Raw genomic sequence first — 10,495 nt, 5'->3', positions numbered from 1 at the left:
TTCCTAATATTCAACCAAGTTTTATCCATCCTATTATTTTTTTTAAAAATAAATAATTGAATTAATTAAAGATGAACAAATATGAACAATTTACGAGAGAAAGATAAACAAAAATGAACAAATTAAGAGCAAAGATGAACAACTTTCAATTGTTAGTCTGAATTACACTATACTTCCTTACGAGAAGATTAAGAATGATTGCTTATGATAAAAGCTTGAATAACAGTAGCTATTACGACTAGGATACACATTACAACAACTTATTTCTTACCATGTTCCCTTATTCAGCAAAGTATCTAATTTTCTCAAGAGCATATATTGCCACTAATCTTCTTCTAATATTTTAACTCTACCTTCTGTTTAAATATAAAATCATATGGTAAAAAGACTCATTCACTAATTTTAAAAAAGTATTTTGATGTTGAAACTGACACATAGTCTAAAAAAGATAAGAGCTTTTATTTTTTTGTTAGACCTAAATCTTCCAAACCCAAAATTGCACATTCAACAAGTAGCTCAATACAATATTCATAATTTATTTTGAAAGCTATAATTTCATAATATTCCAATCAATATTGTTGTATACAAATACAAAGAGGGACGACCTCAAGAAGAGAAACATAGAAAAATAAAAAACCTCAGATTGAAGGTTCGAACAAAACCCAGATAAAAATTGTCAAAAAAAATAATTTGAAAATGCACATAACCATATAAGAACAGAAAAAGAATGAAATACCAAACATGCAATCACAATAACAACACCAAAGGGTCTTTCAAGAAGAAACTTTCACTTACCCAAAAATATATATACCTGAGAGTTCAGTCAAGACTTAGAATCAGCAAATAACAACACTTACACGACACAATCTGTACGAATTCCTGTAAATATTCAAATGGGTCAAAGAAATTTGAGATGAAATATGAGAATACAAAGGTAAAAATATTAAAATAATAATTATTGCTAGCTGCATGTTAAAAGTTTTGCCACCTAGAATCAGTATAAAAGACCCCAAATATAAAATTTTCCCTTCATACTTGTTGTATTTGGAAAATCCTAAGAAAATCCAACATACTTTCGTATAACCCAAAAGAAAAATAAAAGTATTAGGGATTTGAACACATACATGATTTGAGCTTTTGGGTCAGTAACTAGAAGCAGAGAAACGGAGCAGCCAACATAGTTCTTCTTTTAATTAGAAGTTGAGAAATGGAGAGCATCTATATGAGATTCACATTTTCTGAATTTATGGATTTTGAGCAAAGTAGGGGAAAGCAATGATTTTTAGAAGAGAGGGGGTTTCTAGTGAGAGGGACAATAAAATTGAGAAATGGAGGGGAAAGCAACAATTTTGGTCATTTAAGGCCTTATGTTCTTTTAATTTTTATGTGTTGGCCTCTTTTCTTTTCTTTTTTCATTTAAAATTAAAATAACTAAGTAATAGAGGTGACCCTGTCGCTCCAAAATATAATTAGCGGCGACATTTTTAAAGTCGCCACAAAATTCGTGGAGCCAAAATTTTGTTCTCGCGGGAATGAAATATTTCAGCCTTTAGTTGCACATATCAGAGGCGACCTAATAAAGTAGCTACTAAATATTGTCATTTTTAGCAACATTTAAAGTCGCCGCTAAAACTATAATTTTTACTGCAACCAAATGGGTCGCAATAATACGTCGCCACAATAAGTCCAGTTTCTTGTAGTGATCCGATATCATAATCTCAAAATATGATAAAATGAGTTTAAAGTCCCAAAAATGACAACTTAAAGGTCTGCCCAGTGATACCCTTCACGAACGCGGTCCAAGCCTCGCATTCGTGAAGCACAACCTAGCACTGGCCAAAAAATACCCTTCTTGAACGCGGTCTGTCATCCGTGAACGTGATGCAGAAACGACCACTGGCCTATGCGAACGCGGTGCCCATCCCACGGACGAGAAGGCCAAATGCATGTCGACCCTAGCCTGCCTTCCTTCTACGCGAATGCGATGCCCTGGTCGCAAACGCCTAGACCACTACTCACCAAGCTTCGCAAACGCGACACAACGATCACATACGCGAAGAGCAAAATGACACTGCCAAAAAACAGCCTTCGCGTTCGCGAAGCACACTAGACATCAGCAACTTTTGCAGTTCCGAACTTCACCAAATGGTCCGAAATTCATCTGAAATATTTTCGAGCCCCACTGGACCCCGTTCAATCATAACAACAAGTCCCAAAATACAATACGGACTTACTCGATATCTCAAATCACACAAACTAACATCAAAACTATAAATCGCACCTCAATTCAAGCTTATTGAACTAATCAATTTCCAACTTCCAAAACTCATGACGAACTGCGTCTAACAAATTCGGAATAACCCCAAATATTTCACACAAGTCCCAAATAATATAACAAACCTACTCCAACTCTCAAAATAATAATCCAAACCTGATAACATCAAAGTCAACTCCCGGTCAAACCTATGAACCTTTTAAACCCTCAAATTTCCTACTTTCGCCAAAAAGAACTAAATCAACCTAGGAACCTCAAATAAATCTGGACATACGCCTAAGTCCAAAATCACCATACGAACCTATTAGAACCACCAAAATATCATTCCGGGATCGTTTACATGAAAGTCAAACCTCAATCAACTCTTATATCTTAAGCTTCCAACCTTGGAACTAAGTGTTCCAATTCACTCCAATACTTCCCCGAAACTAAACCAACCATCCCCCAAAACAACAAAGAAGCATATGAAAAATATTAAATAGTAAAACGGGGCTCAAATACACAAAACAATCGGCGAGATTGTTATAAAAATTATTCCTAGTTAGCCATTTTTAGCCTATAGCATTTTGTTTGGCATTCCTAGTACAAGCTTATACCTTATTTTGTTCTTGATTGAAGTATTTTGATCCTTTTACCTCTTAAAGTACTTGAATTGTAAGTGAGCACTAGAAAGAAGTAAGGAGGAACTTGGAGTAGCTTTTGAGTGAAACCAATGAAAGGAAGAAATGTGCACTTGTATTTTAAGGTAAAACACCACTAGCGGGATTGCATAGTACAAGAAAAATATTACTCCCTCTGTTTCAAATTAGATGAGGTACTTTCCTTTTTAGTTTGTTCCAAAATAAATGACACATTTCTAAAGTTGAAAATAATTCAACTTTAAACTCTTCATTTTATCCATTTTACCCTTAATGAAAAACTTTTATAACCACACAAATGCCATGACCCCATAAATCTTTTACCCCTTAAGCTTTTAAGATCACAAGTTTCAAAAGTCTTCTTTTTTTTCTTAAACTCCACGCCGAGTCAAACTACCTCATATAAATTGAAACGGAGGGAGCAGAAAATTTTATTTGAGAAGAAAAAGGACAAGAAAGTCCTAGTCAAATCATTAACGATAGATCCCTATAGACGAACTACTTTAATTCAAATCTTCTCTCTTTTACCTTTTCTAGTGATAGATAGTAAGGCCTAGGACTTCATTCCTTAGATTTGTTGAATTTACTTTGTCTTCACGAATTGGATTCAAACAAATATCTTTGTGTGGCTTTCTTTTTAATCGATCGTGAGGGGTTTCCACTTTATTCGCTAGGCTCCCCTAACGCCTTTTTTCAATGATATATTTTGCCTTAGCACTAACGAAGTAGAAGTTACTTATTAAGTTGAAGTGGAGTGTTTCCATTCTCGATTCAATTAAATTTGTTCTCGGTAAAGCCCGATCAGATCCTGCTTGAGCGGTAGAGAGAAATCCTGATCGTGCAATTGCATCAATATAATAAGATAGATGACGGAATCGCTCCCTAGCTTTGTACACCTCAATAAAGAATGAATAGGTGCCCAAATGCAAAAATTACGATAGAAATAAAGATTGAAAATAAAGAATAAGATTATCAACATAAACTATAAGATAAACTTGATTTACTGTCAATGGATATTTTATATGATGTGATATTGCTAGTTTCATCTGCTAGTAAAACAAACTGCGATGAATAAATCCTTCTTAACCAAGGAATGTTTGTTGGACACCAATCCATTATCTAGTTCCAGCTAGTTCTCATCATTGTCTTTGTTTGCGTAGCCTCATCATCAGTGGTGTGACATGCAGCTAAACAGGTTTGCTTTCGTAAGTATGATTTACTAGGGGATAATGTAGGAAGATGCTTGTGTATATAAAAATAAATGGTGATTGAGCTTTTTAATTCCTATAATATATCGATGATTTCTCATCAAGGTTCAACTTTGAATTCGCATCTCGTAACTTTATTTATTCATCCATAGCATCATAGAGGCTCTATAAATAAAATACAATACAATATTATTTTGGATTATGGGTACTCACATGGCAAATGCATGGATATTTTATCTCATGTCTCAAGTTATGATTGTCATGCTTTAATTAAAATGACAATTACTTATTGTTCAATAATTAGATATTTAGTATGTCTTATAGGTTGGCTCAACCCAGGTGGCAGGTAGCGGGCGCCGATCAAGTCTCATCCTATTTTAGGGCGGGGTAATCTAATTTGTTGTGTTTTCTTCTGAAGAAACTGAGTATACGTGGAAGGTTATGATAGAGGTTGTTTCTCCCTCATTATCCAGTGGGCTCTCTGTCGACCTTCAATGGTCTTAGGTGGGGAAGATGTTAGAGGGTCTCATGGTGCGCAAGTAACGAATATGGGTTAGAGAACAAAAGGAGGAGAAGAATATCTTATGGCCCAGCCAAATGACAAGTATAGCCTTGATTAGAAATTTGATGACACCAAACAGACACATTGAAACCTTCGCTCTAATAGAAAAATGTTTATTCAAAATAAAAAACTCAAAAGAAATCAATTTGTTTAACCAAATAACTACCAAATTGTCAAAAAGTCGAACTCATACCTAAGAACCTTCTGCCTCTCGTACCTTCACATTTTCAGTTTTAATAGCTGCATACTTTGTTATTGTTTCTTTTCTAATTTTTCCTAAATTTGTTGGTGGTTGCTCATCTAATTGAAGGAAAAAAGGAGGAGAAATAGTCAATGAATAGATGTAAATGTACCTAATGTATTTGCACTGTTTATAATTTGCTAGATAAAATCAAACTAGTTTGAATTTCTAAGGTCATGAAATTGGTTAGTCTTCTCTTTTCTTTTCAAGAATGTCATAGTTATTAACTTTGATCCAAATAACATTGGAAGAGAGTGCATAATTTTTTTCTGTAAATATAAGTTATACCATTACTAAAGGTTTGTACTCTCATCTAGATTGTTATAGTTGGTAATTAATTCTTTTCGGTTAATAGTTTGTATATTCAATCTGAAAAGCCGAATAATACGAACCAAAACTATTTGGACCATGTAAATGACAATATGGCTATGTTCAAAATAGTGAGAGACCCGCCACCTCTAAATTTGGGATTCGCAGATACACATGATTAACTTATAAATTAGAATGCAATAACCACACTTGAAAAAAAATAATTTAGCTAGACCTATAGAATGACTGAATTTTAGTTGAACCTAACCTATAGAATGACTGAATTTTAGTTGAACCTAATGTCATAGGCCTTAATTCCATTATCTCCTAAAATCCCAAAATGCCTCTCAAACTCCTCCCCACTCTTTTTATTCTCATCAAACAAATCAAACAAGAAAACATCCAGGCCAACTCCAGGCCTCTTAGGCGTACCTACATTGGTCAAAGCTCTTCTCACAACATTCCCATTGTAAGACAAGGCATTGTCAATGCTCGCACCGTCAATTCCAGCAGTCGGCCAACCGGTCTCTGTTACCATCACTGGAATTCCCTCAAATCCTTCCTTCTCCATGGCATACACAAATGCATCAATGGAAGCGTCGAACATGTTGTCATAAGCCAAGTTCTGGTCGTATTCTACATATGATGACCTAAATAGAGCATGGTCCAAAGAAACATACTGTGGATTATTTATATAGGCAAAAAAAGGGTACACATTCACCATTAATGGTGAGCTGGTGTGACGTAAAAATTGTAAAAAAGGAAGAAGAAATGGTCTGATGGTAGAATTAAAAACTCCAGATGATGGAGGGTATGAATTTGAAAGTATGGTAGATGCATGGGAAGAAGAAAGCTTAATTGTGGTAGCTAGACCTAATGTTTGAAGAGCTTGGTAAAGGTTTGAAATAGCAGGAACTATATGAGGAGAGTAAAATGGATCTTTAAGGAAGATTTCATTGCCAACGGCTAAATATTTAACTTGATTAGGGGAAACATGGGCAAAAATATTGGTTTGAAGCCATTCCATGGAGATGGTCACAGGACTATTGGCTAGGGTAGGGAGGATTTCATTGGGAACTCCAACTAAGAGCTCTATTCCAGTGCCAGCAAATGGTTGTAAAGCTTCTGGATCTGGATTGAATAGCCTAATTCTCGAAACGCCAATTGATTTAATGAGATTGATGGCTTCTGAAGGTGGTGGGAGGTTTGTACCAACACGGCCATAACAAACTCCTACTGCTGCTTCAACTGCAAGGAAATCACAAGGTTATGGAATTGTTGAAAACTAGTAAAAATAGAACTCCAAGCAAGTTAACAGGGTATTTCAAGCAAGTTCGATATGATAACCTAGAAATAGAGTAAATAACACGTACGGCTAGTAATAATATAACAAAAAATATTTACACTATCCGTATATATATAAAAGTTTGATCCTTGATAAAATATTCCATTGATTTTGGAAGAGAAGGAAATATCATAAGAACCTGCGGAATAACTCCGAAGAAGAATGTAGATACAAGATAGCAAGAAAAGGGCTTCTTGAATTATCATTCCCATTGGTGTACTTGACTGCTTTGCTTTCTTTTCTCTTTGCTTTCTTTCCAGTAAGAAGTTAGGAGTTATGGGGAATTCTACTGCATAAATATCATGAGGATAAACAAGGTTCCAATTACTCTCTTCTATATATCTATCACATTCACTACGATTCTTGGTTTCTTTTTGGTGTGGTTTGGTTGCATTCTAGGTTGATTTTGAAATATACTTCTCTTCCTTTTTGATAATATTCAAAGATACATGGTGCGTGTATATATCTTAGGTTTTAGTAAAGCAAAATTGATCATTGATTCTTTTGAGTTCAAAGATTATTAACTAGTATCTGCATCATGTTACATTCATACATTAGTAATTGATTAATCAAACAAAAGCTTTCACTTTGAAACAAAACAAAAAAAGTTTCTGGTCAGTCGACAAGTAAACTGATCAAGGGATAAGATATATGCTGAACGAATACTCTACCTAATAAAGTGTTAGGCATGAAACTTTAATGTACCTCCCCAGCCAATCCCGAAGACTTAGAACATGGCTCATATTAGAGCGAACCTCAGAGGTGAATCTCAGGTTAGCCTTCTAATTAAAAAATTGCCATTAAATATGTATATTCTTGACTCTTCAATTGGCATTCTTCTCATGCTTCTGTTTATATTTATATAATGAAGCAAATAAAAGGCCCTAGACCCTAGTCATGATCTTTTAGTGATGTTGACTATTATTGGTAAGGTTTTGGTAAAAGTATAAATTAACTCACTCCTCTTGTTACATACTCTGTTTTTCTTGAAGTCTGTATTCATTATAATGCATCTTCCGTAATTTTATACTCCCTGTATTTCAAAGCGAATGAACTAATTACTATTAATTTATCTGTATTTCGTGCGGTAGTAAAATATATTATTAAATTATATAAATTGAATATATTTTTTTGTCTTCAAACTTAGGTTAATATTTAGTTAAACTATATTTGAAAGACTAGTAAAGAAAGAGAAGAATTGAGAAATTTTCTCTCTGTTTGTATGTGTATATATCTAAAAACATGACTTCATTTTTTATATATTTGATTTGTGTTTCTAAGTATTTTCTTTTTTCCTCTCATTCAATTGTTTACCCTAAAAATTGAGTAACAATTAAACTTATATTGTGGTTTTAAAGATATGTGATTTAAAACAGTACCAATTGATAAACAACGAATTAAATAGATAAATTAGACAATAAAATAAATCAAACCGGTCTGCAAACAATGCCTCGACCTCAATTCGAGATAGTCTCGAGATTAGTTAATAAGAACAGTAGAGGATGCAACAGACAACGATGAACAGTAAGTAAAACAAAGAAAGTAGCGTATGTGTATATTCTTATCAGTGAATAATGATTCTCCATTTTACAAGTGAATGGGATCCCTCTTTATATAATAGAGGAATCCTAAATAAGGTACAACTCTAATAACGGAAGTAAATCCCATGATTGGCACTAATAACCTCTTTGATTTGATCTGTTCCAGATTTCCGCCGTGATCTTCGACCGGTTACTAATATCTCGCCATTCCGTTATTACAAATTACTCGAAGTCAGTCATGCTTGATCTCGATTATTGCCGGCCTCGATCTCAATGAACACTTCGATCTCCAAGCATGATATTCTATCTTCGAGCTCGAGCCCAGTCTATTATGAGGTTACCCTCGAGGCAACTCCCCTGCCAATGAAATCGGGTATGCCCGATTTCGACCGTATACAGATAGTCCCCTCATTTTTTTCAATAGCACATATTTGATTTCATCATCTTCTAAATCGTTACCCTTGATGGCACATGTATATGAAGTAACATGCTCGTTGGGATCGGTGGTCCCATTATATTTAGGTATGTCTGGCATACGAAACTTTTTCGGAATAGGCTTCGGAGCCGCACTTGGAGGAAACGGCTTTTGTACAAACTTCTTCGAATCCATCCCTTTCAAGATTGGCGGTGCCCCCGGTATCTGATCAACTCGAGAGTTGTATGTCTTCACTTTTTTATCGTTTCTTCGATTCTATTCTCCCCTGATTCAATTCTTTTGGTAAGCTCCTCGAGCATTTTCATTACCGCAGGATCAGTCCCCGATTTGTTACCATTCGACCTTTTCGGTACTGGCTCGGTACGACGAGTAATTTCCGGCTCAACCCTATTCGGAGCTCTATGATGATTTTGTAATTAAGCAATCGGCTTGTTGAGCCTGAAGCATATCGAGTATTACTTGGAAACTGGCTCCTTCGTCTCCTCTGCCCTGTGTTCCTTGGCCACTAGATTGGCCTTCTCTGCGTACACTCCTATCGAGATCTGCGCCTAGGTCCGCGTTTAGAGCGACGTGTGGACTGACATCGACTAGATTGGAAATCGGTGCTCCCTCGAGATTAGACTGTGGCCCCTCGACTCCTGGAGCAATCACATTTTTGTTTTCACCGTGGAATCCGAGGCCATTGTCACCGTGTGTGGATGCGTTTTGTGAGTTTGACATGTTTTAACCTGAAAATAAAGATACTTGACAAGAACAAGCGTAAAATAGTGTGTTTTACCAGAATTAGTACTGAGCAATCACTATTATCCTTAGCCCCACGGTGGGCGCCAAACTGTTTACCTTAAAAATTGAGTAACAATTAAACTTATATTGTGGTTTTAAGGATATGTGATTTAAACCAGTACCAATTGATAAATAGCGAATTAAATAGATAAATTGGACAATAAAATAAATCAAACCGGTCTGCAAACAATGCCACGAACTCGATTCGAGATAGTCTCGAGGTTAGTTAATAAGAACAGTAGAGGATGGAATAAACAACGATGAACAGTAAGTAAAACAAAGAAAGCAGCGTATGTGTATATTCTTATCAGTGAATAATGATTCTCCATTTTACAAGTGAATGGGATCCCTCTTTATATAATAGAGTAATCCTAAATAAGGTACAATTATAATAATGAAAGTAGATCCCATGATTGGCACTAATAAACGCTTTGATTTGATCTGTTTCGGGATTTCCGCCGTGATCTTCGACCGGTTACTGATATCTCGCCATTCCGCTATTACGCCTTACTCGAAGTCAGTCATGCTTGATCTCGATTGTTGTCGGCCTCGATCTCAATGAACACTTCGATCTCCAGGCGTGATTGCCCGATTTCGACCGTATACAGAAATTTAGTGCTTTTATCATTTTCTCTTTATTTTCGAAAAATATAATATATAGAAAAAAAATTATGATACAGGAAAACGTAAACCGCTCTATCCGCCGGCAAATCCACGCAATCAAATTCTATATTTCTTTTCTACAAAAACGAATTTACAATCTGTGTTTCCTTTCAATTTCCCTTTCATTTACCTTTCTCTCTTTCTTTCCTCCTTTCTCACTTTCCTATAGATTATGACATCAAAATCACTAAAGAATTAATAAAAGAACATTGAATTCAACGGAAATGAAAGCGGAAAGAAGAGAAAGAGAGGGAGAGTAATTAAGAGGATAAAGGTAGTAACCCTTAGGTATTTAATAAAAGTTGACGGGAAACATATGATTAATCTTTAATAGAGTAATTATAGTAATAAACTTAAACATTAAATGTAGCTATTTTGATGTCTTCCTTTCATTAGGAAGAATAAAACTTGTTTTCCAAATTTTCTTCTATTCAAATAAAATAAAACAAGAAACAAAAAGTAAAGCTAAACAAACAAAGAAAAGATAAGTGACA

At 35.0% G+C, this 10,495-nt stretch overlaps 1 protein-coding gene across 2 annotated transcripts; it reads right to left on the bottom strand.

Moving 5' to 3' along the window:
• Window positions 1–5,306: 5,306 nt before the first annotated feature.
• Window positions 5,307–7,392, bottom strand: LOC104095014 (probable glucan endo-1,3-beta-glucosidase At4g16260). 2 transcript variants are annotated; one of them, XM_033655809.2, is made up of 2 exons: window positions 7,250–7,392; window positions 5,307–6,481 (listed from the first exon to the last, which is right to left on the bottom strand). In XM_033655809.2, the coding sequence occupies exons 1-2, from the start codon at window positions 7,266–7,268 to the stop codon at window positions 5,520–5,522; spliced, it is 981 nt and encodes a 326-aa protein (XP_033511700.1). In that variant the 5' UTR covers window positions 7,269–7,392; the 3' UTR covers window positions 5,307–5,519. The 2 variants fall into 2 exon arrangements, with proteins under 2 accessions (XP_033511700.1, XP_009599342.1); XM_009601047.4 differs by lacking the exon at window positions 7,250–7,392 and adding an exon at window positions 6,718–7,067.
• Window positions 7,393–10,495: the final 3,103 nt, after the last annotated feature.

Source organism: Nicotiana tomentosiformis, chromosome 4 (genome assembly GCF_000390325.3).
Source record: "Nicotiana tomentosiformis chromosome 4, ASM39032v3, whole genome shotgun sequence".
NCBI classification, from domain to species: Eukaryota; Viridiplantae; Streptophyta; class Magnoliopsida; order Solanales; family Solanaceae; genus Nicotiana; species Nicotiana tomentosiformis.
Note: the sequence above shows the minus strand (reverse complement) of the source record. Positions and strands in the feature narration are given on the sequence as shown.

Excerpts from the sequence above, each read along its gene's own strand:
- LOC104095014 (XM_009601047.4), bottom strand. The coding sequence starts at position 6,790 with ATGGGAATGATAATTCAAGAAGCCCTTTTCTTGCTATCTTGTATCTAC. Across the intron at positions 6,482-6,717 it reads TCTTCGGAGTTATTCCGCAG|TTGAAGCAGCAGTAGGAGTT; the intron begins GTTCTTATGATA and ends ATTTCCTTGCAG.